We start from the raw sequence: 27283 nt of genomic DNA on the forward strand, positions 1-27283 counted from the left end.
CACACTCCCCCTCTAATTTGCACCGACAGCTGGCAAATGGATTAGCAAAATTTTCCCGACCCGATTGTCTGGTCCAATATGTAGATGATCTGCTACTACAGACGGACACAAAGGGGGAGCACATTTCGCTTCTCGCCGAATTATTAGGACTCCTACAACAAATTGGCTGTAAAGTAAACCCCAAGAAGGCCCAGATTTTACAAGAAAAAGTGATTTACTTAGGTACAGTAATCACACATGGCAAACGCGAGATCAAGCAGAAAAGAATCGACTCGATCGTCAAATTACCCCTGTCCCATAATGTCTCAGCCCTCCGGTCATTTCTAGGACTGGTTGGCTATTGCCGAAACCATATCTATGGTTTCGCCACAAAAGCAGCGCCCCTATCCGAACTTCTCAAGAAACAAGCCCCTTGGGAATGGCTTCCACAGCACACGGATGCCGTGAATGCTTTAAAAAGAGCCCTCAGCATTATAGGTCCCAGGTCCACTTTCCCCGTATGCAATTGAGGTTGCAACTACCGACCGAACCCTTTCGGCGTGCTCCTCCAAGAGCGACATGATTGATTAGGCCCCGTGGCATACGCCTCACGTGTATTAGATCCAGTCGAGCAAGGATTTTCTGCCTGCGAAAGGCACCTGCTCGCAGTTTTTTGGGCAGTACAATACTTCGCCTACATTACAGGACTCAACCCCATCACCATTCTCACTGAACACACCTACTACTAGATGGTCGACTTAAGGATGGCACAGTCAGCCAGATCCGCGCAGCCCATTGGACTCTTCTTTTACAGGGACGGGACATCACGGTTAAAAGAACCAAGAGCCACACTTTCCCAGCCAATAACTTACAATATGCAGGTACGCCACATGAGTGTGAGATCACCACCACAAAGCATAATCCAGGACCCTTTATACCAAAGTCAGCCCCCAGGAAAGCAGGTACTACACCCCAGAGACCCCAGCCCACAGACACATGTGCACCCCTTAGAATCTATGTGGATGGCTCCTCCACAGTTTTAAATGGGAAAAGAATCACCGGTTGCGGTATTTATGTAGAGGACGCGCAGACATGCCCTAGAAGAGATTTTGTTGAAATTGCCAGGACATTAAGGCTCGCAGGCAGCAGAACTGGCAGCCATAGCGTATATTGTAGACCACCCCGACTCGTTTCTAACACCAGCCGACATATATTCGGACAGTTTATATGTCTGCAACAGTTTAACAGAATTCCTACCCCTGTGGGAAACTAGAGGATTTGTTTCCGCAGACGGAAAGCCCCTACCCTCAACGCCATTACTCCAGCATTTCCTAAAAACGGCCAAAGCCCGTAAATATGGAATCATCAAAGTTCGCAGTCATCATCGTTCCTCCCCCCCTGGTAACGTTAAAGCAGACGCCCTAGCAAAAGCAGGTTCCAGACATGGTCACTTTTGGAACCCCCCGAAAGCGCCCCAGTACACGCGGTTCAGGTCTCACAGACCAACATTCAAGATTTGGCAAAGGCTCAAAAGGAAGATGAGCAGCTCAGGGAAGTTTTAAAAGGCAACTTCCCAGCCCCTGGACGAAGTTCAAAAACGCGATAACCACACACGACGGTGTGATTCTAAAAGACGGCATTTATGTAGTCCCCAGCCAGGACAGGAATCAAATTATTTGTCAGTTCCATGACAATCATGCACACCAGGGCATTGAACCCACCCTAGCCCACCTCAGACCACTCTACTGGTGGCCTGATTTAAAAGCCAATGTTACCCACTACATTGAGAATTGCTTAATCTGTGCCTAGAACAATCCGGACAGATATGCAAGAAAGGCTCAGCTTAGTCACATCCGCCCCGTTAATGGCCCCTGGACGAATTTGCAAATAGATTATATAGGACCCCTACCTCCCTGCAGAAATGGTTTTAAGTATGTGTTGGTGGTCATCGACACCTTCACAAAATGGGTGGAAGCTTTTCCATCCAGAACAAACACTGCCAAAATGACAGCAAAAATTCTAACCCAGCACATCTTTACAAGATGTGGCCTCCCACGCAGTATAAAGTCCTATCAAGGCTCCCATTTTACAGGACGAGTGATGAAAAACGTCCTCACATTTTACGGAACAAAACAAAAGTTTCATATAGCATACCACCCCCAATCAAGCGGCATTGTAGAAAGGATGAATAGAACTCCAAAACCCACCCTCAGAAAAATGGTGCAACAGCACAACAGCACCTGGGACACAGTTCTCCCATTTGCATTAATGTTCATTCGAAACACAGTATCGACGTCCACAGGATACACACCCCACACCCTCATGATCGGACGCCCGATGAAAGGGACAGAATATTTATTAGGACTGGAGTTGGCCAGCCCCACAGTCACCGCCCTCATGCATGAGAAAGCAGTACAACAAGTTATAGAGAATGTGAAGGCTGCCCAGCTTGCAGCAGCTGTCAGGCTTGGAACCCGCAAGAAGCAAAGCAAAGCTTGCTTTGACAAAACAGTACACGCCACCAAGTTTGTAGTAGGGCAACAAGTGATGCTGTCCCTATACAACCCCAGTTCATTCCTTTCCCCCAAAATTTCCGGACCGTACTCCATCTCAGATAAAGTTAGCCCCTCTATGTATAAGATCATCTATCCGAATGGCAAGTCTGCGTGCTTAAGGCTTATGGCTTGCAGAACAACCATGCACACCACATCTCGCTTGCAGCAGATGAGCCCCACACACGAACGACATATTCCTATCCTCCCCCAACCAGTCCAGCCCGCCTCAGACACAACTTCAACTCCACCCCCAGAGGCGCGACTCCGTCTCTCGATAGTGACGACGACAGCCCCAGCACGCCACGTTACGTTTATACCCCTGCTCCACCGAACATGATTCCAGCGACCCCTTCGAGATAACATACATTAAAGCCCCTGACCCACCACCCGACGATGACGAATTAAACCCTTGCAGCTCCAACCTCGACACCAGATTCTGGCACCAAGACAATTCGTTCAGGCTCATCCAGAATGATGAGATGGACCCCAATTCGCCCTAAGCAGCATTAGCAAGCCTACTCCAGTCAAGAGTATGGCAGCCAGGAGAAGATGATGACAGAGTCTGACTTCCACCAAACGAATCCCTTTGCGACTCTGTTCGCTATTGAGCAATGAGGTGTCCAGATGATGGTAAAAAGGAACCAATGGAGAGTTACGGTGTCTTTTCTGATGGAACCTGCACCATGTTTGAAATGTACGTTTGTTCGTTATTGTGAATGTTAAATGTTGTTTGTTCATTTAAAGTTTTCATGGCCCCATGCCACGTCTTGGTGCAGGCAGAACTACCCTTCTGACGCCCAACGGCTGTTAGAGGAACTAGTTTGTCGGCAGACAACCAATCAGAACTACTCTCCTGATTTGAAGGTAATCACAAGAGACAGCCACCATGACGACCACATATTCGTACCGTTCTTGCCAGTCGCTCAGGCAGTGGAGAAACGGCACTGGTCCCCACCCTGCCTGAGGACCCCCCGCTGGTCAGCTACGCTCGGGTAGAGCACATACGTCACTGATCACGGTCCTACCCGGGAATTCCACCCATTCTTACCCGCCGCAGCCCATACGCACCCCATTTTAGCTCTTTAAGTTCAAAACTCTTTTGTTTCTTTATGGCAACCCTTAGGTTGCTTCCAGGTGATATTTACATCCTCAAACACTAGGATGGTAGATCACACAGGCTGCGAGACGGCTCGCACTGTGTCAGTATTTTTCTTGGATGTCTTGTCCCAAATATTTCTCTTTTTTTTTTAAGAAGAGGGAGTCACAGATGGTGACCAATTATCATGGGTGATTTGCAAAGAAAGGACAGACAGACAAGATCTTAAACAAGATAATAACAGAAATTACGCTTGTGTCCATAGAAGTCGGGAACCTCAGAAGAAGGAAAGACAGAAAGAAGGACAGATGAAGACAACCCTCATGCTCTACAGTTGGATCTTAGTGGGATCCCTCCAGTTGCGCGCGGACGTTACCCCCCAAACCCTTTAAGTGAATTAAAGTACATCCGTTTTTTTGTGTGTTCGTTTCGTTCTAATAAGAAATGCAAAACTCTTGTGCTTGACTGCCAAGCCAGAGAGACCCGTGTTGCTGCTATTGTACAGTTTAAAATGTTGTAAATTATTTTGATTGATTGAGGATAGTTTAGTTAAGGACAGTTAGAGGTTCCAGTTTTTTTTATTTTGTAATGCATGCCTGAATGTCATAGCGCCCCGTAGAATTTTATAATGATGTATGTACATAAAATAATTTAGGTAAAAGAAGCAATTCATAGGACAGAGCAGTGTAGAGCCTATCAAGTGCTTATGGGTGCCCGACTTAGGAGGCGAACAAAGAAGATGCAGTAATTTGATCCTTCACGTTTCACGTTGAGGATCACAAGGAGGGTGTGTAGCCATCTGGGATGGCCACTTCTAGAATACAAAATGGACATTTGCAAAGATTCCAGGGAAAAATCATAGATCATAGATCTATGATTGCAAAGATTGCAGGAAAAAATGGACACGGTTAAGAAAACAAGCAGGCACAGAGCCTGTCTGCAGATTGGAGAAACAGCTCCCAGACGAGACTGAAACTGTAGGTCCATTAGCATATGGATGGCCCATCTCCGGGAACAAAGGAAGATACTTAAGTAACCGATTTGGCCCCAGACCTCGCGGCGCCAGTTTCCCAAATCGAAAGCAGAAAACGAAGCAGGCCAACGGCCACCTAGGACATGCCCAGCCACCAGGGCACCCACCCCTTTATTGGTCAGGATCAATGCGAATGATCAAGAAATGGCCCAATTGATTGGGGCCAAGTTCAAGGCCCACCCAAAGAGCACAAAGCCCCCTTCGGGTACAAGAAGAAGGCCCCAAGAGAGAATGGCTCTCTTGGAATCGGCTCTCACAGCGGAGAGACTCTTCCACCATCTACATCAGGAGCAAGTAAGTCCAAGGTCAACGCTCGCTACCAGACGGACGACCTTAGCTGTTCCCCTCTACCAGTTCGACCCCAGCAGCCTCAGAACCGAACAACGGCCATTGTTCCTCTGACTGAGTGGGCGCCCAAAGCTGAGTATAGGCTTTAGCAGTAGAGATAGTTTAGTCTGTAGTATTTCATGCATGAGTAAATATCGCTGTGTATGCAAATAAATAGTATTGACTTTGAACTAACTAACTGGTGTACCGACTCTTTTGATCAGTATTCGGGTTTGAACCTTGTGGCAGTATCGAAAGATACCTGGCGACTCTAAAGCTAATGTAATTAGAATTAAGAAAGGCGACCATATTGACCGCCAAATTTAGAAACAACCAAAGAGAGCAACACCTGAAAGCTGACAAATCCTCAGGTTCTGATGACCTGCAACCTAGCGCTCTTAAGGGGTTGGCTGAGAGATAGTAGATGCACTGGTTATTATTTTCCTATATTCCCTATTCTAGAATGTTGCAAGTTGGTTAGAAGTTAGCAAATATAACTTTGCTGTTCAAGAAAGGAGGGAGAGGGAGAACGGGGAACTACAGGCCAGTTAGCCTGACATCAGTTGCGGTGAAAAAGCTGGAATCTATTATTAAGGAAGACTTAACAATACACTTAAAAAAACATAGTACACTCAGACAAAGTCAATATGGTTTTACGAAAGGGAAATTGTGTTTGCTAAATTTATCAGAGTTTCTTTGAGGATGTAACTAGTAGGTAGATAAAAGAGAATCAATAAGTGTAATACACTTGGATTTCTAAAAGGTATTCAGTAACGTGCCACACAAAAGATTAATAAGCAAGGTAAAGGTTCATAAAACTGGGGTAACACATTGGAATGGACAGAGGTTTGGTCATTTGACAGGAAGCAAAGAGTGGAGATAAAGAGGACATTTTCAAGTTGGCTGGTTATAACTAGTGGAGTGCCACAAGATTAGAGCTGGGGCCTCAGCTGTTTAAAATTCTATATATTGTGAGCTTAAGACAACCAGACCAAGAGTAGCCAGTTTGCTGGCAATACAAAGCTGTGCGAGAACATAGCCTATTGAGGCTGCCAAGAGGCTTCAATGAGGGAGGCACAGTATTTAACACTGCTGCCTCACAGCGCCAGGGACATGGGCTTGATTCACAACTCGGGTGACTGTCTGCGTGGAGTTTGCACAGTCTCTCCTTGTCTGCGTGGGTTTCCTCCGGACGCTCCGGTTTTCTCGCACAGTCCAAAGATGTGCTGGTTAGGTGGATTGGCCATGCTGAATAGCCCCTTAGGATGAAGTTGCACGGATAGGACGGGGTTTGGGCCTAGGTAGGGTGGTCTTTCAGAGGGTTTGTGGAGACTCGATGGACCAATTGGAATCCTTCTGCACTGTAGGGATTCTACGAGATATGGGCATGCTAAATGAATGGGTAATAAGGTGACAGATGGAGGATAATTTGGGGAAGTGTGTGTTAATTCACTTTGACCCTAATGATTCTAAGAAGAGACAAACCAAATTTATTTTATAAGATATGCAACATCATGCCGACGTTCAGAGAAACTAGAGTGTACTTGTACAAGGACACAGAAACTTAGCATACAGGTACAGTAAGCAATTAGGAAGGCAGGTGGCATGTTGGCCTTTATTGCAAGGGGACTGTAATACAAAAACAAAGAAGTCTTGTTTTAATTGTACACGGTTTTAGTGAGACCATATTTCAGGAAAGATATATGGGCATTGGATGTGGTAAAGCAAAGGTTTATTATATGGTTCCTGGGATGAGAGGGTTGTCCTACTAGGAAAGGATTAGAGGCTAAATAAATTGGACATATAAAATACAAGATTCTGAAGAGGTTAACAGGGAGACACGGAGTTGCTTCCTGGAACACAGTCTCAAGGTAAGAGTCAATCATTTAGGACTGAGATGGGGAGAAATTTCTTCACTATTGTAATTCTTTGGAATTGTCTATCCTAAAGAGTTGTGGATGATAGCTCATTAAGTTTATTTAATGCAGGAGGACAGATTTTTGGTCTCTAAGGGAATCATGGGATTTCAAGAGCAGGTGGGGAAGTGGGCGGCGGTCAAAGAAGGCAAGAAGGCTCGGAGGGGGGGGGGCAATTGGCTACTCCTGTTCCGATTTCTTCTGTTCCTATGAAAGCTTACCATTTGAGTCACGACCCTTCATCAGTACTTAAAAGGATGTTAACTCATACTTTTATATAATCTGTACATGTGATTTTTAAACATCCTTCAATAGCTACATGTTATACTTAAGTGGAAAAATTCTGCATAAATCAAAACTCACCTTTGCATACTTGATCGCTTCATTCAACTTGTCCAATGAACTTTGAAAGTAAGCAAGCTGCAATAATAGAAAATCCACATGATTTTATCATACCGCATCCCAGACAGACAAACAAATACATTAATTTAAACCCAACTACAAGCTCACTTCACAAAATTCAAGGTGAAAATAATGAAGAATACTTTCTACTCACTCTTTCTCCATATTTCTGTTGTTCTTCAGATTGCTTACCCATATGAAGCTGCAATAAAGTATTAAAAAAAGTCTTGAGACTGGCAATTACCAGGTGGAGCTAGACAGCTCCGGCAACTAGAAAGAAACAATAATTGTCAGAACTGCTGAGAAAAATCTATAATGCTAGTCAATGACACTGATGGTTTTTTAAAAATCAGGTAACAGGTACTTCTTTCAGGTTTGGTGCTAAAGTGCATAGTGACGTTTTGCCAGAGAAAACTTTCAACTGCACAAGATCCAAGTTACTATAGCCAGTACAGGAGTTCAACAGACATCCATGTCACTGAGTTTCGGCATACTGGATATGCCACGTGCCAACACTGACTTCGGAAAGATACAAAACAAAACACGTTCAGCTAGAGTTACAAAGGACAGAAAAATTCACGAAGTAAGTGAATGGCACCAAAAGTACCAATTCATTCCTCCTTCGTGCCTGGAAGTGTGGTGTAGGTGGGTTCAATTTGGACATTCAAGAGGACATTTGATGATTCATTGAATAGAAACATTATGCAGGGGTACAGGGAAAATTCAGGGGAATGTCACCAAGTCAAAATACTCATTTGGAGAGCAAGTGCAGGCATGATGGGCCAAATGCTCTCCTTCAGCATCTAACAATTCTTTGATTCTGTGAACAGCACGATACCTTCTGGTCCTAAGTTGGAGCTTGACCAGTTGAGTCGATATGCATAGACAAGTCTCATATTTGCATACATCGCTTAAAAAAATTTAGTATCAAACTTCCGGGTCGCATCGATGCGGAGCTAAGCCGCGCGAGTCGGCAGCTCCCGCAGAAACTGACTTTTGGGCCCGCTAACGGAGCCCCAACGGACCTTTTAAAAAAAAAAAAATCAACCCATGGGGAAGAACGGAGGAAGTCCCCTACAGACCTGCATGGACCGGACCCGCAGTGAAACGGCGAGGAAAGCGGCCCTGGAGCAGCGGGAGAAGAAAGAAGAAAAAAACAAAATGGCGGCGCCCATGGACAGAGAGGAGATGAAAGAGTTCATCAAGTGCTGCTTCGAGGAGCTGCGTAAGGAGATGGTGGCGCCTATACAGGCAATGGTGGAAAAACTTGGAGCAACCCAGAAAGCCCAAGAGGTGAAGATTCAGGAGATCCAGGAAAAAGTGAGTGAGAACGACGACGAGCTTGTGGGCCTGGCGGAGAGAGTGGAGCGGCACGAGGCGCTGCACAGGACGTGGGCGGGAAGACTCGAAGACCTGGAGAACAGATCAAGGAGAAACAACTTGAGGATCCTGGGTCTCCCAGAAGGAGTGGAGGGGGCCGATGCCGCGGCATATGCGGGCACAATGATCGGGACGCTGATGGGTGCGGAGGCCCCCCCGGGATTGCTGGAGCTGGATGGGGCGCACCGAGTGCTAGCGAGGAAGCCCAAGACAAAAGAGCCGCCAAGGGCGATGGTGGTGAGATTTCACCGGTTTACGGACAGAGAGAGGGTCCTGAAATGGGCCAAGAAGGAACGGAGCAGCAAGTGGGACAATGCGGAGATCAGAATATACCCGGACTGGAGCGCGGAGGTCGCTAAGCAGAGAGCGGGTTTCAACCGGGCCAAAGCGGTGCTGCATCGGAAAGGAGTGAAATTTGGAATGCTGCAGCCAGTGCGACTGTGGGTTACACATAATGGCCAACACCACTACTTCGAAACGCCCGAAGAGGCGTGGACCTTTATACTAGCTGAAAAATTGGACTCTAATTGAGGGTTTGTGTGGGAGGGGGGTGTTTGAGGGTTGAAGTATGACGGTTGTTGTACATAGGGGGTCAACCACGTGCAGGAAAGGATATATGGGCTGGGGGAGAGGGACAAGGCCATGACAGGAGCTGCGCCATGGGAGGCGGGGCAGGCTTTTGGAAAGCGCGGGGTTGTCTTTTCCGCGCGCGGCAAAAAAGGCGGGAAGGGGAACAAAGGAATGTACATTGATTGTGAGATTCCCATACGGGGGGGGGGGGGCGGTTTAAAGGGATGGCGGGGGAAGCCGGGGTCAGCAGGTGTCAGTTGACTTATGGGAGGGATATGAGGGGAGCAAAAAAGCTAGACGGGGATCCAGCTTGGGGGGGGGGGGGGGGGGGGGAAGAGAGAGAGAGAAGAAAAGAGGGGGGGGGGGGGAGGGGGGGGGGTTGCTGCTGCACTGGCCGAAAGAGAACGGGACACAGAAGAGGTGGCTGGGGCGGGGGTCCCCCAGCTGGGGGACTGGAGAGTGAGGGAGACGCGGACAAGGGACAGGCCCAGAACAATGCTCCAAGAGACACACCTGAAGGTGGCGGACCAGGTCAGGTTAAGAAAGGGATGGGGAGGACAGGTATTTCACTCGGGATTGCCGCAAAAAATAGAGGGGTGGCAATTCTGGTGGGAAAGCATGTGTCATTTGAGGCCAAGACTATCGTAGCGGATAATGGAGGGAGATATGTGATGGTGAGTGGTAGGTTGTAAGGGACGTGGGTGGTGTTGGTAAATGTATACGCCCCAAACTGGGGTGATGCTGGATTCATGAAGCGCATGTTGGGGCGCATTCCGGACCTGGAGGTAGGAGGACTAATAATGGGAGGGGATTTCAATACGGTGCTGAACCCAGCACTGGACCACTCCAGATCAAGGACGGGAAGGAGGCCGGCGGCAGCCAAGGTACTTAGGGGGGTTTATGGATCAGATGGGGGGAGTGGACCCATGGAGGTTTGCAAGACTGCAGGCCAGGGAATTTTCTTTTTTCTCCCACGTGCATAAGGCTTACTCCCGGATAGATTTCTTTGTTCTGGGCAGGGCGCTCATCCCGAGAGTGGGGGGGACACGGAGTATTCAGCCATAGCCGTTTCGGACCATGCCCCGCACTGGGTGGAACTGGAGCTGGGAGAGGAGAGGGACCAACGCCCGCTGTGGCGGCTGGATGTGGGACTGCTGGCCGATGAGGTGGTGTGTGGGAAGGTGAGGGGGTGTATTGAAAGGTACTTGGAGGCCAACGACAACAGGGAGGTGCGAGTGGGGGTGGTATGGGAGGCGTTGAAGGCGGTGAATGGAAAGGCAGAGGCTAGTGGGGGAGATCTTGCGGGTGGACAGGAGATACGCAGAGGCCCTGGAGGAAAGATTACTTGGGGAAAGGCGACGGCTCCAGACGGAGTTTGACCTGCTGACCACGGGCAAGGCGGAGGCACAGTGGAGGAAGGCGCAAGGGGCGACTTACGAGTACGGGGAAAAGGCTAGTCGGATGCTGGCGCACCAGCTCCATAAGAGGGCGGCAGCGAGGGAAATAGGGGGAAATCAAAGATGGAAGGGGAGCCACGGTTCGAAGGGCAATGGAAATAAATAAGGTATTTAAGGACTTCTATGAAGAGCTGTACAGATCCCAGCCCCCAGGGGGGTAAGGGGGGGGATGAGGCGATTCCTGGACCAGCTGGGGTTCCCGAGGGTGGAGGAGCAGGAGGCGGTTGGTTTGGGGGCACCAATTGGGTTGGAGGAGTTGAGTAAGGGTTTGGGGAGCATGCAGGGGGGGGGGAAGGCTCCGGGGCCGAACGGGTTCCCAGTGGAATTCTATAGAAAATATGTGGACCTGCTGGCCCCGCTACTAGTGAGGACCTTCAACGAGGCAAGAGAGGAAGGAACCCTGCCCCAGACAACGTCGGAGGCGACAATCTCCCTGATTCTAAAGCGAGACAAGGATCCACAGCAATGTGGATCGTACAGGCCGATTTCGCTCCTCAATGTGGATGCTAAGCTATTGGCGAAGGTACTGGCCACTAGGATTGAGGACTGTGTCCCGGGGGTGATTCACGAAGACCAAACGGGATTCGTAAAGGGCAGGCAGTTAAATACCAATGTGCGGCGGCTCTTAAACGTGATAACGATGACATCGGAGGAGGGAGAGGCGGAGATAGTGGCAACTATGGACGCGGAAAAAGCCTTTGACCGAGTAGAGTGGGAGTACCTCTGGGAGTTATTGCGCAGGTTTGGGTTCGGGGGAGGGTTTATTAGATGGGTTAAGCTCCTTTACAGCGCCCCGGTGGCGAGCGTTGTGACAAACCGGCGGAGGTCGGAGTACTTTCGGCTGTACCGAGGGACGAGACAGGGGTGCCCCCTGTCCCCCCTCTTGTTTGCATTGGCGATCGAACCCTTGGCGAACACTTAGGGAGTCTCAGAAATGGAGGGGGATAGTCCGCGGGGGAGAGGAGCATCGGGTATCGCTATATGTGGATGACCTGCTGCTATACGTGGCGGACCCAATGGAGGGGATGGTGGAGGTCATGCAGACTCTGAAGGAGTTTGGAGAGTTCTCGGGCTACAAGCTTAATGTAGAGAAGAGTGAGCTTTTTGTATTAAAGGCAGGGAGAAAGAAGGATAGGGGACCTACCGCTGAGGCGGGCGGAGAGGAGTTTTCGATATCTGGGGATCCAGGTAGACAGAAGTTGGGGGGCCCTACATGAACTGAATTTGACGAGGGTAGTGGAGCAAATGGAGGAGGATTTTAAAAGATGGGACATGCTCCCGCTCTCGTTTGCGGGTAGGGTGCAGTCGGTCAAAATGGTGGTCCTTCCGAGGTTTTTGTTCATGTTTCAGTGCCTCCCCATCGTGATCACCAAGGGCTTTTTCAAGAGAGTAGGTAGGAGTATCATGGGGTATGTGTGGGCAAATAAGACCCCGAGGGTTAGGAGAGGGTTCTTGGAACGCAACAGGGACCGAGGAGGGTTGGCTTTGCCAAACCTAGAGAGTTACTACTGGGCAGCAAATGCGGCGATGGTCCGTAAGTGGGTTAAGGAGGGAGAGGGGGCGACATGGAAGAGGATGGCGACGGCGTCCTGTAAAGGAACGAACCTGGGGGCGTTGGTAACGGCACCGCTGCCGCTCTCGCCGACAAAATACACCACAAGCCCGGTGGTGGCAGCAACACTAAAGATCTGGGGCCAGTGGAGAAGACACAGGGGTGCAATGGGAGCATCGGTGTGGTCCCCGATCAGGGGTAACCACCGGTTTGTCCCAGGGAAGATGGACGGGGGGTTCCAAGGCTGGCATCGGGCGGGGATAAGAAGAATGGGGGACCGGTTCATTGACGGGACATTTGCGAGCCTGGGGGCACTGGAGGAGAAATTTGAGTTACACCCAGGAAATGCATTTAGATATAGGCAGGTGAGGGCTTTTGTGAGGCGACAGGTGAGGGAATTTCCGTTGCTCCCGGCACAAGAAATTCAAGATAGGGTGATCTCGGGGGTATGGGTCGGGAAGGGCAAGGTGTCGGAAATATACCAAGAGATGAAAGAAGAGGGGGAAGCGCTAGTAGAAGAACTGAAAGGTAAATGGGAGGAGGAGCTGGGGGAGGAGATTGAGGAAGGGCCATGGGCCGACGCCCTGGGTAGGGTTAATACCTCCTCCTCGTGTGCCAGGCTCAGTCTGATACAATTTAAGGTGGTTCACAGAGCGCACCTGACGAGGGCGAGGCTGAGTAGGTTCTTTGGGGTAGAGGATAGATGTGAAAGATGTTCAGGGAGCCCGGCGAACCATGTCCATATGTTTTGGTCATGTCCGGCATTGGAGGGGTTCTGGAGAGGAGTGGCGGGAGTAATATCCCAGGTGGTGAAAGTCCGGGTCAAGCCAAGCTGGGGGCTAGCAATATTTGGAGTGGTGGATGAGCCGGGAGTGCAGGAGGCGAAAGAGGCCGGAATTCTGGCCTTTGCGTCCCTAGTAGCCCGGCGAAGGGTCTTGCTATTGTGGAAGGAGGCGAAGCCCCCTAGCCTGGAGGCCTGAATTAACGACATGGCGGGGTTCATAAAATTGGAGAGAATTAAGTTCGCTTTGAGAGGGTCTGCACAGGGGTTCTACAGGCAGTGGCAACCGTTCCTAGAATATCTCGCGGAGCGTTAGAAGAAGGTCGTTCAGCAGCAGCAGCAACCCTGGGGGGAGAGGGGGGGAACGAGAGACTGTTTGAGGGGATGGACGAGCGGGAGATAGCATGGAGGGTGGGGGGAAACGTACGCGCGGCCAAGAGCCATTGTATAAAGCTATGTAAATATACCATCTTGCCATGTATATATCTTGCTCAGGGAGAATTTGCGTTATTTTGTTACGGGGGGGGGGGGGGGTGATTGTTTGTAAGGGGAACAAAAATGGTGTTGTTAAAAAAACCTTAATAAAAAATATTTTAAAAAAGAATTTAGTATAATTATCTTTTCATAGACGTTTTCTCTTTACTTCCAACATATAATTTGTAGAAATATGAAGGCACTCATTCAAAACAGTGCCTTTTGAGTTCAATTGTCTGGTAGTTAAAGCACTAATTGAGTTATTCCATACAGACCAAAAAGGATTCCCCTACATAGATCCACAATTTGGCTAAGGACAAGATGCCATTCATGACAGAATAACACATTTTGACTGCTTGGGTTTATTCTTCAAAAATTGGCACTTCACTGAAGTGCAAGAGGCAGCAGGTCTTTCGGAACAAAAATAAGAGAAAACTCAGAGGTGAAAGTTGAACAGGATAAGGGAAGCGTGTTCTTGGAGAACACCAGAAATTCAGAGTCTTACATTTTTCACAAGATCCTACTTACATGTGCGACTGCAGCATAGTAATAAATCTTCATTTGTACCAGTTTCTTCCAGTCTTTCTGAAATTTCCCAATAAGTGAAGCAGTCTCTGAGTTTTCCAGGGCACGACAAGCTTCTTTATAATAATCAACCACCTGTCAACAATGCAAACTATAAATCTCTCATCCAGTCAGTATAATACCAAGATGCAACCTTTTCCTTGACTTGTCAAATTTAAAACAAATGAAATTTCTAAGAATGAAACCAAATACTTGTAACTGCAGCCAAACTTGTTAGTTTTCCCTTCCTCCTTTAATTCTGGACTAAACTGTTCTGAAGGTGGTTTTTAAACTCTTTAAAAAAAATAAAGTATCCAATTCTTCTTTTTTTCAATTGAAGGACAATTTAGTGTGGCCAATCCACCTACCCTGCACATCTTTGGGTTGTGGGGGTGAGACCCACGCAGACACGGGGTGAATGTGTAAACTTCACACAGACAGTGACCCAGGGCCAGAATCGAACCCGGGTCCTTGGTGCTGTGAGGTAGCAGTGCTAACCACTGCACCACCGTGCCCTCCGCAGGTACTTTTTAAAATCAATAACTAAAAGTAAGCTGTAGACTAAAGAAACTGGTGATGGGAGAAATTTTGGAGTCAAAGGCATTTCGTCATCATGTCTTTTCAAAATTAAAATGAAGTTACTTGCTCCAAGTATTATCAAGACATCATTTGAAATAATTGTGAATAAGGCAAATCCAGAAATGCAGTATATATGGAGTGCACCAGTTTGAACAAGATACAACATATAGGTCACATTCCCATAAAAAGGATGATGTACCGTGTCTGTGTAGGTCTCACCCCCCCCACAATCCAAAGATGTGCAGGTTAGGTGGATTGGCCACACTAAATTGCCCCTTAATTGGATAAAATTACAATTGGGTACACTAAAAATTTTTTTTTTTTTTATAAAAGGATGACGTTAAAGGTTGCAGGCATCTCTATTATTAGGACTCAGTCTACTGAACTCATGTCTGGAAAAAAGACAAAGTGACACACCATAGTCATTACAACAAGAACAATATTAAGGTAGAAGTCGGAAATTTAATTGAGAATACAAGTTCAAATGTCACAAGTCTCAAACTGAAACGCTAGAGTAAGTTTTTAACACAATAGTTAAAAGAAAGGTTGTGGATCAGAAGATAGGAAAACTGACAATTTAGTGGAAGAGTCAAGAACAGCTCTCCTTGGAACTAGATTAAAAGATTTTTTTCACCTACCCCTCAGAGATGTGGAACAGATTAACAGAAAAACTTCATCTCTAGGCAATCAACATCTTTAATAAAGAAGTTCTGTCAAAACTACTGTGAGATAGATGAACAAATAGATTTGAGTGGTAGCAAGATTTTTGGTTGGGATGAAAGAAATCCAAATAAGCAAATGTGGTTACAGGAGTGGGCTTTATGTATCTAATAGTTCTTTTACTCCATGTTCTTGGAATAATGTAGAAATTTTTCCTCATCTCAAAATTTTTCATAAAGAAACAACACTCAGTCCAATAAACCACACAATATTAAGGCACATGGTTACACACCTGGGCACTGATTCTTGCTACTAGAAAACTTTTTCGATTGTCCAACATGGATTTTTCCAGCAGACACTCCTGAGCTTGTCCCTAAAGTAATGAAACAGCAGACAAGTGTGATCATTAAAAAATGTAGCATCTGTTCTGACATAAACCATTACATGAGCCATTAAGGGGTAATCCATTTATTCAACTAAAAACAAGAGTCATTTTGCAATTTGTCATTTGGGAATGCAGTTGATGAGGTGATTTCTTTAATTAATGTTGTGTCTCTTAAATATGTACGGTATCAACACAATAAATGCATTTTCATCCATACCAGAGAGAGATATAATGACTTTCAACAGGGGAAGTCCCCCTGCCAAGCTTCACTGGTTGCCTGAGTTTCAGCAGTAACATCTTTGAAGAAAGATGGTCACTTCCTTATCATTGTTTGAGTCTAACTCTGTAGGTTTCTCCAGCCCTATGGCAACATCAGTTTCCTATTCAACATGCAGCTGAGGGTCGACTATGTATGGTCTCCAGCACTAAAATAGCTTGCGTAACAAATTACCCACCTTTGCCCCTCAGTGCTTTATATCTATAATTATTTTGTTTCCATCACTCCAAATGGTGTAGTTTTCCCCAACAGTACTACCTTACTCGCCACTCAGACTCTTGACCTCTTGTGCATTTCTAGCCCCTTCACCTGAACGCAGGTGGTCCCACATTCTTAAATTTCCTTTTTAGTTCTCCATGTACCTTCCTCCCTTCTAAACCCTCCCGTGATCCAAGCTTCTGGCCACCTTACCCAATACCTCCAGCTTTGGCGAAGTGATTTTATGTTTGTACTCATGTACTTTGGGACATTGTTAGGCATGAAGACATTGCTTAATTACAAGTTACTTTTGCTACATGTACAGGGTTTACTCTCCATGATCTGGCCCAATGTCTCTCACCATCACAACTGCCGGTATAGCCATCAAACTACTATGCCCCTGCATTCTAGAGTTTGTTTTCAGCATCTGTATCTACATTCTGAAAGTTTACCATTTTGACTGTTTATGATCACATTAATTAATCTCTCTCTCTTGCTGTTTAGTGGCCAGCAGTCTCCCTGCATAGAACTTTGAGACATTTGACTGCACGAAAGACACTTAAAAACTGCTCTGTTAATGAGACAGAATTTTAAATAAGTCAGATGTAGCATTATGCCATTCAACGGGCTAAATTATTTTCAGTTTCTGGCCAGATGTCCAACTAGAAACTGAAAATAAAATCCAGTTCCTTTTTCTAAATGGAGGTATTTTGCCAGCTAATGCACTTTGCCAGGGTGAACTTGGATACCTTATGCTTCCTCATAAAAAAAAACTTCAATAATCGAAGTGCAAATTCCTCCTGAACTTGTGCCTCATTAACACTGTCATTGCTGCAGGAACACCTCAACGAAAGTCAGCTAATGGGGTTAGTCACTTTAGTCACCTTCTCAGTGCTGGCATGTGCAATAACATGAATTTTCCGTTATAATTTCCTTCAATAGCCAGACATATACCACGATGGTTCAGTGACGGACGTCCGGTGGCAGCCATGCGAGAGTAGGTCGCGAATACGGCAGCTCCTGCCGCGAACGGACTTACGGGCCCTTTTTAGGCGCTTTAGCGGCTCTCCCGCGGTGAAACCCGACGGGGCAAGTAATGCTGGAAAGGTTCCCCGCATGGTGTAAGGGACCAGAAGTAGGGCTGTGAAGCCAGCGAGTGCGGAGATGCAGCTGGAAGGGACACGGGAGCACAAAATGGCAGCCGGCTCGGATCAGGCTGCGTGGGCCCAGTGGTCGCGGGAACAGCAGGACTGCCTCAGAAGTTGTTTTGCTGACCTATAAACGGAGATGCTGGCCCCGATGAAGGCCTCAATGGAGAAGGTGGTTGAGACCCAGAAGATGCGGGAAAAGGCGATTAAGGAGATCGACAAAAAGGTCTCAGATAACGAAGACGAGATACTTGGTCTGGCCGTCAGGGTGGAGGCGCACGATGCCTTGCATAAGAGATGGCAGGAGAGATTGGAAGACCTTGAAAATAGGTCCAGGAGACAAAACCTGCAAATTTTGGGTCTCCCGGAGGGTGCAGACGGGTCGGACACGAGTGCATTTGTGACCATGCTGCTGGGGACTCCGATGGGGACGGGGGCATTCCCTCGGCCTCTGGAACTGGGCGGGGCACATAGAGTCCTTGCAAGGAAGCCCAAGACTAACGAACCGCCGAGGACTATGGTGGTACGATTTCACCGCTTCAGACAAGGAACGTGTCTTGCGGTGGGCCAAAAAGGAGTGGAGCAGCAAGTGGGAGAACTGTGTAATTCGCATATATCAGGACCTGGGAGCAGAACTGGCCAAGAGGCACGCTGGATTCAACCACGCTAAGACGGCCCTCCACAACAAAGGGGTGAAGTTCGGGCTACTGCATCCTGCGAGGCTTTGGGTCACGTATCAAGACCAGCATTACTACTTAGATACACCGGACGAGGCGTGGACATTAACTAAACAGGAAAAGTTGAACTCGAGCTAAAGGACAGCTACACTTTGATGAAACACTCTGGTGGGGATGTGTAACATGATGTTAGCCTAACATAAGATTGGGAGTAATGTTAAATGCTTGAGGGGGCTGGGGAGGTGGCTGGAGGGAGCTATGTATTTTGTTTCCCTTTTTGTTCCCTGTTTCTCTGGCCATGCTCTATGCTTTTGCGGAGCTCAGCCACAGTGGGGGCGGGGGGGAAGAGGAGCCTTATACTGAGGGCTGCTCTTCAGACATCTGGAGCCGTTTCTTCTATGGGGCCAGGTTAACACCCAGGGTTTGTTTCTTGTTTCACTGGGGGGGGGGGTCTGAATGGGCCGGTCAAGAGGGTTTGCGTGTTCTCGAACCTAATAGCCATGCTACAGGAGACTCATTTAAAACTCGCAGATCAAACAAGATTGAGAAAGGGGTGGGTGGGCCAGGTGTTCCATTCGGGGCTGGATTCAAAGACCAATTCTGGTCAGTAAACGGGTGGCATTCGAGGCAGGGAATATTGTGGCTGATAAAGGGGGCAGATACATAATGGTGAGTGGAAAGCTGCAGGGGACCCGGTTGGTGTTAGTGAACATCTACACCCCGAACTGGGACGACGTGGAATTCATGAGACGCATGCTGGGTAAAATCCCGGACTTAGACTCACACAATTTGATCACGGAGGATGACTATAACATAGTCATTGACCCAGTATTGGACTGGTCAAAGTCCAGATCAGGAAAGCGACCAGCAGCGGCTAAGGAACTGAGGGGTTTCATGGAACAGGTGGGGGGCGTAGACCCACGGAGATTTGCTCGGCCGAGGGCGAAGGAGTTCTCTTTTTTCTCCCACGTTCACAAAGTTAATTCTCGTATAGATTTTTTTGTTGTGAGCAGAGCGTTAATCCCAAGGGTGGAGGGAACGGAGTACTCGGCCATTGCAGTCTCTGACCATGCTCCGCACTGGGTGGACTTGCGACTTGGTGAAGAGAGGGGGCAGCGCCCACTCTGGAGGCTAGATGTGGGACTGCTAGCGGATGATGAGGTTTGTGGGCGGATAAATAGGAACATCCAAAACTACTTGGAAACCAACGATTAGGAGAGGTAACAGCAACTACGGTTTGGGTGGCTCTGAAGGCAGTTATCAGAGGGGAGTTAATTTCTATCAGATCCCATCGGAAGAAAGAACGAAAGAGCGGAGAGAGAGGCGCTAGTAGAGGAGATACTCAGAGTAGACAGGAGTTACGCGGAGACCCCCGAGATGGGGCTACTGAAGGAGCGCCGGAGACTGCAGGCGGCGTTTGATCTGCTGACCACAGGGAAAGCGGTCGCACAGCTGAGGAAGGTAAAAGGGGCAGTCTATGAGTATGGGGAGAAAGCGAGTAGAATGCTGGCGCACCAACTTCGTAGGAGAGGGGCGGCCAGGGAAATTGGGAGAGTTAGGGATAAGGAAGGTAACGCGGTCTTGCGCCCGGTGGAGGTGAACAAAGTCTTTAAGGAGTTTTATGGTAAACTGTACGAGTCAGAACCCCCGGCAGGAGGGGAAGGGATGAAGCAATTCATGGACCAATTGAGGTTTCCAAAGGTGGAAGAGGATCTGGTGGAGGGACTGGGGGCCCCAATAGAGTTGGAGGAGATTGTTCAGGGCCTAGAGAGTATGCAGTCGGGCAAGGCCCCGGGGCCGGACAGCTATCCTGTAGAATTCTACAAGAAATTTTCGGAACTGTTGAGTTCACTCCTGCTAAGGACCTTTAACGAGACTAAAGAGAGAGGAACCCTCCCCCCAACAATGTCACAGGCCTCGATCTCACTCATTCTCAAACGGGAGAAAGATCCGCTACAATGCGGGTCCTACAGACCGATATCGCTTTTGAATGTAGAAGCCAAATTGCTGGCCAAGATCTTGGCCACAAGAATAGAGGACTGTGTCCCAGGGGTGATAGGGAAGGATCAGACAGGCTTCGTTAAGGGCAGGCAACTGAACACCAATGTACGGAGGGTCCTAAACATTATTCTGATGCCCTCAGAAGGAGGGGAGGCAGAAGTAGTGGCTGCGATGGATGCAGAGAAAGCCTTTGACCGGGTGGAGTGGGAGCACCCGTGGGAAACGCTAAGAAGGTTTGGATTTGGTGAGGGATTCATAGGGTGGGTCAAACTACTTTATCAGGCCCCCGTAGCAAGTTGATGCACGAACCGGGTGAGGTCGGAGTATTTTAGGCTTCACCAAGGGACGAGGCAGGGGTGCCCCCTCTCCCAGTTACTATTTGCCCTTGCAATAGAGCCGTTGGCCATAGTGCTGAGGGTTTCAAAGAACTGGCAGGGGTTGGTTGGGGGGGGGGGGGGGGGGGGGGGAGAGAAAGAGATAAAGCATTGGGTCTCACTCTACGCGGATGATCTGCTCCTGTATATTTCGGACCCACTAGAGGGGATGGGGCAGATCATGCAGATTCTAAGGGACTTTGGTAACTTCTCGGGGTACAAATTAAACGTGGGGAAAAGCGAAATGTTCGTGATCCAAGCTAAAGGGCAGGAGAAGAGACTGGGACAGCTTCCGCTTAAGATGGTAGAGAGGAACTTTCGGTACCTAGGCATACAGGTGGCTCGAAACTGGGATGCCCTGCACAAGCTTAACTTATTCTGGCTGGTAGAGCAGATGGAGGGGGACTTTAAAAGGTGGGGCATGCTCCCGCTTTCTCTAGCGGGGAGGGTGCAGACCGTTAAGATGACGGTCCTCCCCAGAGTTTTGTTTGTCTTCCAGTGCCTTCCCATCTTCGTCCCCAAGTCCTTCTTTAAGCGGGTGAACAAGATCATTTCGGGATTTGTATGGGCAAATAAGACCCCGCGAGTAAAGAGACTGCTTCAAGAGCGCAGTCGGGGGAGGGTGGGCTGGCGCTGCCAAAATTTTGCAGCTACTACTGGGCGGCTAATATAGCCATGATTAGGAAATGGGTACTGGGGGAGGGGTCGACGTGGGAGTGGTTAGAGGCGGCGCCATGCAAAGGCACCAGCTTAGGGGCACTTGTAACGGCACCTCTGCCGTTCTCGCCGGTGCGCTACTCCTCAAGCCCGGTGGTGGCGGCAGCACTAAGGATCTGGGGTCAGTGGAGAAGGCACAGGGAGGTGGAAGGAGCCTCAGTTTGGACCCCGATACACAACAATCACAGATTTGTTCCGGGCAAGATAGACGGAGAGTTTCAAAGCTGGCATAGGGCAGGTATTAAAAGGATGGGGGACCTGTTCATAGACGGGACTTTTCCCAGCTTGAAGGTGCTGGAGGAGAAATCTAATCTGCCGCCTGGAAATGCCTTCAGATACCTTCAGGTACGTGCCTTTCTAAAAAAGCAGGTGGTGACATTTCCGTTGCTACCCCCATGTAGGATACAGGATAGGGTGATCTCTGGCACCTGGGTAGGGAAGGGGAAGGTGTCGGACATATACCAAGAACTACAGGAGGCGGAGGAAGCCCCAGTGGTAGAACTTAAGGGCAAGTGGGAGGAGCAGCTAGGCAGGGAGCTGGACGCGGGCCAGTGGGCTGATGCCCTAAGCAGGGTTAATTCCTCCTCATCATGTGCCAGGCTTAGTTTAATTCAGTTTAAGGTGGTCCATCAGGCACACATGACGGCAGCGAGAATGAGCAAGTTCTTTGGGATTGAGGATAGATGTGCGAGATGCCTAGCGAACTATGTCCATATGTTCTGGGCATGTCCGGCTCTCAAAGGATTCTGGCAGGGATTCGCTACGGCAATGTCCAAGATCCTAAACACGCGGGTGGTGCCAAGTCCAGCGATAACGATCTTTGGTGTGTCAGACGATCCGGGAGTACAGGAAGCGAAAGAGGCGGAGGTTTTGGCCTTTGCCTCCCTGGTAGCCCGGAGACGGATACTTTTAATGTGGAGAGACTCGAAACCCCTGAGTGTGGAGACCTGGGTTGGCGACATGGCTGGGTTTCTCAGTCTTGAGAAAATAAAGTTTGCCTTGAGAGGGTCCATGATGGGGTTCTCTCGGAGGTGGCAGCCTTTCCTCGACTTTCTAGGAGAGCACTAAAATGTCAGCAGCAGCAGCAATCCGGGAGGAGGAGGAGGGGGGGGGGGTGGAATGTTCACATACTGCATATTCTTTTTTTCCCCTCTTTTTTTATATAATGTTAACGTTCACCTTGTTTTGTTAAATGTTGTTAATGTAAAAATTTTGTTTCGATAAAAACAATTTTTTAAAAAAATGATGCTTCAGTGACTTAACCACCTTCAGTTCCACTAAATTTTCCTGAATAAATTATTTTGCACAGTAACCTCATTGCAGTGTTAATATAAGCCTACTTGTGACAATAATAACAATTATATCTCTTCAAATTGAGCATAGACTGTTTAACAAAAATAAAGGCAAGCCATGAGGAGGCAAATCCACAGATATAGGTATTAACAGATGTGATATTACAGTTCAAATGTGGCATTCCTCTCCATATTGTTAAATATTTACTCTAAGCATGTTGACACCTATTAAAATAGTGAACAGTAGAATGTTCAACAGTCAGCATTTTTATGATTATATTGCAGTCGCTAGTTAGTTTATATTTGTTGTAAGACCCAAACTCATATAATTAAGATACCTAGGTTTTGTACAGCATCACTAAAAGAGCACATCAAACCTGTTTACACAACATTGTGACTGTCTGGGACCTTTCCTAGCATTGCCAACTTGCCGTGGAGGAAAGACTGGAATGTTCTGTTGTCCGCAAGAGCAATGCCTTTGGGAGTCTTACAGGGTCACCCACGACAGAGGGGAGGAATCAAAGCGCAATCCAAAACAAGCCCTCAACGGCGGATCAGGAAGATAACACATGTATGGTATCAACGGTTGCAATAGTGGATGAAGGCTGCAGCAGTAGCAGGATTCCCCCAGTCGCCAAGGAACCCTTGCCACTGGAACTAGATCTCCCCTCTGTCAAAGACCATGTCTGCTGATGTGCAACAGTATACCCACATTAAAAGATGACGTGTCTGAAGAAATCCCAACTCGCCGTCAAAGATGATCTTGGACTCCTATCAAGCATGGATGAAGTCAAAGCCACTATTAAACACATGAAGAATGGAAAAGCCGCAGAAGTGGATGGGATCCCAGCAGGAATTTTCAAACTTTGAGAAGAGTTCACCCATCATCTCCATCAGCTGTTGCTGAAAAACCGGGACGGAGAAGAAATTCCTGTCGATCTCAGGAATGCCGTCATCATCACTATCTTCAAGAAAAGAGACAAAGCGGACTGTGGGAACTACCAAGCAACCTACCTACTCTCCATCGCCGGGAAAATCATCGCCTGAATCCTCATTAGCTGCCTTCTCCCGGTCCCTGAAAAAATTCTTCTGGAAAGCCATTGTGGCTTCTAACCGAACCATGGAACAGTGGACATGATTCTTCCTGCTTGGCAACTTCGAGAGAAATGCCAGGAGCAACATCAACCACGCCACATGGCCTTCATCGATCTGACGAAGGATTTTGACTCATTCGTCGGGATGTGCTATGGAAGACCTTGTCAAAGGCCAGCTGTCCAGAGAAACTCATCACCACCCTCCGACTCTTCCATGACTCTTCCATGACTCTTCCTGGACATGATGCCAGCTACAGTCCTCACAGACAGAAATAAGACTGCAACCTTAGGAGGTCAACGCTGGAGTCAAGCAGGGATGTGTCATCGCCCCCCACCCTTTTCTCCATCTTCATCGCCACCATACTTCATCTTGTCAAGAATAAGCTTCCTAGTGGAGTGGACATTGTCTACAGGGTGGATAGAAAACATTTCAACCTCAACCAGTTGATATTCAAAAATAAATTACACTGACATCGCTCGTGGAACTTCAGTACGTGGATGACATCATCATTTCCACTCTCTCTCAGAAAGGAATCTCCAAGCCACGTTTGACACATTCGCGGAAGCATACCAAGGATCGGTCTCAACCTCTAGAAGACTCAAGTCTTTTACCGACCTGCCCCAGAGCAAGATCCAGTCTCTCCCTCCATCAAGACCAAAGGAGAAACCCTACCAAATGTGGAACATTTCCCATACCTGTGGTGCCACTTCTCCTCCAAGGCTGATATCGATGCAGAGATCCAACATCGTAGCCAATCTGCAAGCGCCTCCTTTAGACGCCCAAGGGCGATAGTCCTTGATGCCTGCAACATCCATGCTGACACCAAGATCCTAATGTACAAGGTGGTGATCCTCCCAACCCTTGTATCTGGCTTAGATACTTGGACTACGTACAGACGCCACCGCAAGGCCCTGGAGAGGTACCATCAACGCTGTCTGAGACGGATTCACCAAATCAGCTGGGGGGAAAGGTGTACCAACATCAGTGTCCTTGAAGGAGGCAAGAGCACCAGCATCGAGGCCATGATCATCCAAAACCAACATGGGTTGGCCATGTGCGTAGGATGTCATAGACCGGACTGCCAAAGCAAATCTTCTTTGCCCAGCTCAAGAGAGGCTTCCAAACAAGAGGATGACAGAAGCGGTTCAAAAATACCCTGAAGGCATACCTCAAGAAATGCAACATAGATGACAATGCGTGGGAGACCCCATCTCAGAAGAGACCTACTTGGAGGAACCTCCTGATTGAAAGGACACAATTCTTCGAGGACACCTGACGGCAGAGGAGGCCCAGCGATCTAGAGTCCAAGGACCAATCCCACCTCTGGGAAACACCTGCCACGGGTACGGTCAAAGATGTGACTCTAGGGTCTGGCTCATCAGCCATGCAAATACCCATGACCAGTAACACTGAGTTTCTTAGGTGGACAATCATACTAGATAACGAGTGATCACCGAAGAAAGCGATGATGACAACTGCCTGGTTACTTAGTTCCTTTCCATCAACACATTTTGCCCTGGCTCCAATTCTGCTTTTCTGCTATGGAAAGGAGAATACAGGACCAATAGGCAGATAAAACATGAAAGCACCAATTGCAAAACGCATAATTTTCCAAGATTCTATACATTGTAAGAGACAAAATAATCATGTGTTATGTGACATACCACAATAGTGTGACACAAAGATCCCCCCCCCCCCCACTAACCATGGTGCTAACTAAGATAAGCTAATGCAATGCAGACTTAGAAAAAAAACCTACAACATCTGGACTGCATGGTTTAGTTCCACATTGCATTACCGGTTCAGCAACGTGGAGGTGGTAGAATGCAGCTTTGCAAAACTTTGATCGACAACTTGAATCTCGCCCTTACCAGCATGAGGTTAATGTTTAGATTGAGGATTTGATGGCTCATGTCTACACTGTAAGAGTGACTGAAGTGATCCCGTAGGTAGGAGAATGCTCCCGCTGAACACTGAAAGTGTGTACAAGAAACCTTCATTCCCTGCAAAGAAGGAACAGATATACAATGACTGGATTGTCTTTTAACAAAAAATGATCAAAGGCAAAAATAGTAAGAATAGCTCACTTTGCAGTTACTTGATTATATTATTACCCACCTCCTCGGTCACCCTGTTATCCACAGCTCCAAGCATGGAGTGAAGGGCCCCTGGGAGAATAAAAAGCATCAACAATTCAATAATCTACTAATGCAGAGAATTGTCTTTTGCAGGTGCAAGCCACAGAATGATTTATGTTGGAATTTGTAACGGGCTCCAAGAAGCCAAATGGCAAAATGCAGTTAACTTTTCCCAAAATGAATGGTTTGAAATATAATTATGGAGCTTAGCCTAAATCACTTGTATATACTCTGTGAAGTCCTCATTTCTTTTTAAAAGTCTGCATCAGTCATTTTTGGGAGGGACAAGGGTACAGTACAAAGAACACTCAGGATCGATGACAGAGCCATTCTATGCCGGTGTTTATGCACCACACGGGCCTCCTCCCATTTTTTCTCATATAGTAGATTAAGACTGAATATGATAATCTAGTACCATAAACATGAAGTTATCAATTCACTGTTCATTTGACATTTATCTATAGCAGCAAACTACTTAATCAATTGGACTAATAATGGAGAAGAGCCTGGTCTAGTAATTCCACAAATGTGACTTCAAATTTCCCAATTGGTTTTAAAAAGTTTAGAACTTTAAAAAGCTAGGACCATTAAGTAGCGATAAAGCTATTGAATTGTCGTAACACCCAAATTACTTTATTAATGTCCTATATATGATTCTAATTACATACATGCTTGACTCTTACCTACCCTTAAAAGTGGCCAAGTACGACACAGTTTATCAAACTATGCTACTTTCTCAAAAGCAAGAAATCTCAGGCTCGCAAGTGATGTTAACATTATAAAAATTTAAAAAGCAGGATGTATGAATTTAAAAGTAACACTTATTTAACAAGTGAAAGTAGAAGCTAAAAAGTTACTGTTGCAAATGCAATTTAAAAAAATATTTTCAGGAGCGAGAATAAAAGATTACCGCCTCAGGCATTTTGTTGTACAAGCCTATAACTGAATAATTATAACTACTTACCCAGATTATATAGAATACAGGCCTGTTCATAGCAAATCTCATCAACAGTTACTGCCTTGCCAGAAAAAATCTCGGTCCTGTAATTTCAGCAAACACACCAGGTTGTCACTACATACATCCCATTAATTCCAATTGATTAATACAGCACAGCAGACTGAAGCTCAATGTGAACTGAGCAGGCTTGAATAGTTCATACTTAAGATGATTAGTGCTTAGAGTGGGCTTGTTGTTCCTAGAGGGGCGGTTTATCATTCTAGAGGAAAAGTCAAGTTCATTCAGATATCTCCAATTTCGTAACTTTGTGAGATGATTTTCCTGAAATTCCCCGTGGCACCGCCAACATCTCTAATGGAGGGGGTCCTTTCGTTCGTGGGGTCAGAGGAAGGGGGCACTTCTGGTTTTTATGGATGGATGTCAGAAGATTCGGTGTCAGTGGAGAGGGTTAAGGCTAGGTGGGAGGAGTTGGGGTCCATATTGGATGATGAGGTGTGGAGTGAGGCCCTTCGCAGAGTGAACGTCACATCCTCGTGCACAAGGCTTAGTTTGATCCAACTTAAGTAGTTTTTAGGGCGTACATGGCCAACTCCAGAATGAGTCACTTCTTTTTCAGGGTGGAGAACAGGTGAGAGCGCTGTTCAGGAGGTCCGGGTAACCACGTGCACATGTTCTGGTCTTGTCCCAAGCTGGTGGGT

General features: G+C 47.4%; 1 protein-coding gene across 1 annotated transcript in view; it reads right to left on the bottom strand.

Moving 5' to 3' along the window:
* The window catches only part of ptpn23a (protein tyrosine phosphatase, non-receptor type 23, a), a 135305-nt gene that overhangs the window by 76589 nt on the left and 31433 nt on the right, over positions 1-27283 (bottom strand). Inside the window, exons 4-10 of the mRNA XM_072468199.1 lie at positions 26592-26668; positions 25608-25657; positions 25361-25492; positions 15618-15698; positions 14051-14182; positions 7463-7510; positions 7270-7326 (exon numbers count right to left, since the gene is read on the bottom strand). Of these exons, the coding sequence (XP_072324300.1) occupies positions 7270-7326; positions 7463-7510; positions 14051-14182; positions 15618-15698; positions 25361-25492; positions 25608-25657; positions 26592-26668 (577 nt within the window). The remainder of the gene's footprint in view (positions 1-7269; positions 7327-7462; positions 7511-14050; positions 14183-15617; positions 15699-25360; positions 25493-25607; positions 25658-26591; positions 26669-27283) is intronic.

This window comes from Scyliorhinus torazame, chromosome 11 (assembly GCF_047496885.1).
Source record: "Scyliorhinus torazame isolate Kashiwa2021f chromosome 11, sScyTor2.1, whole genome shotgun sequence".
NCBI classification, from domain to species: Eukaryota; Metazoa; Chordata; class Chondrichthyes; order Carcharhiniformes; family Scyliorhinidae; genus Scyliorhinus; species Scyliorhinus torazame.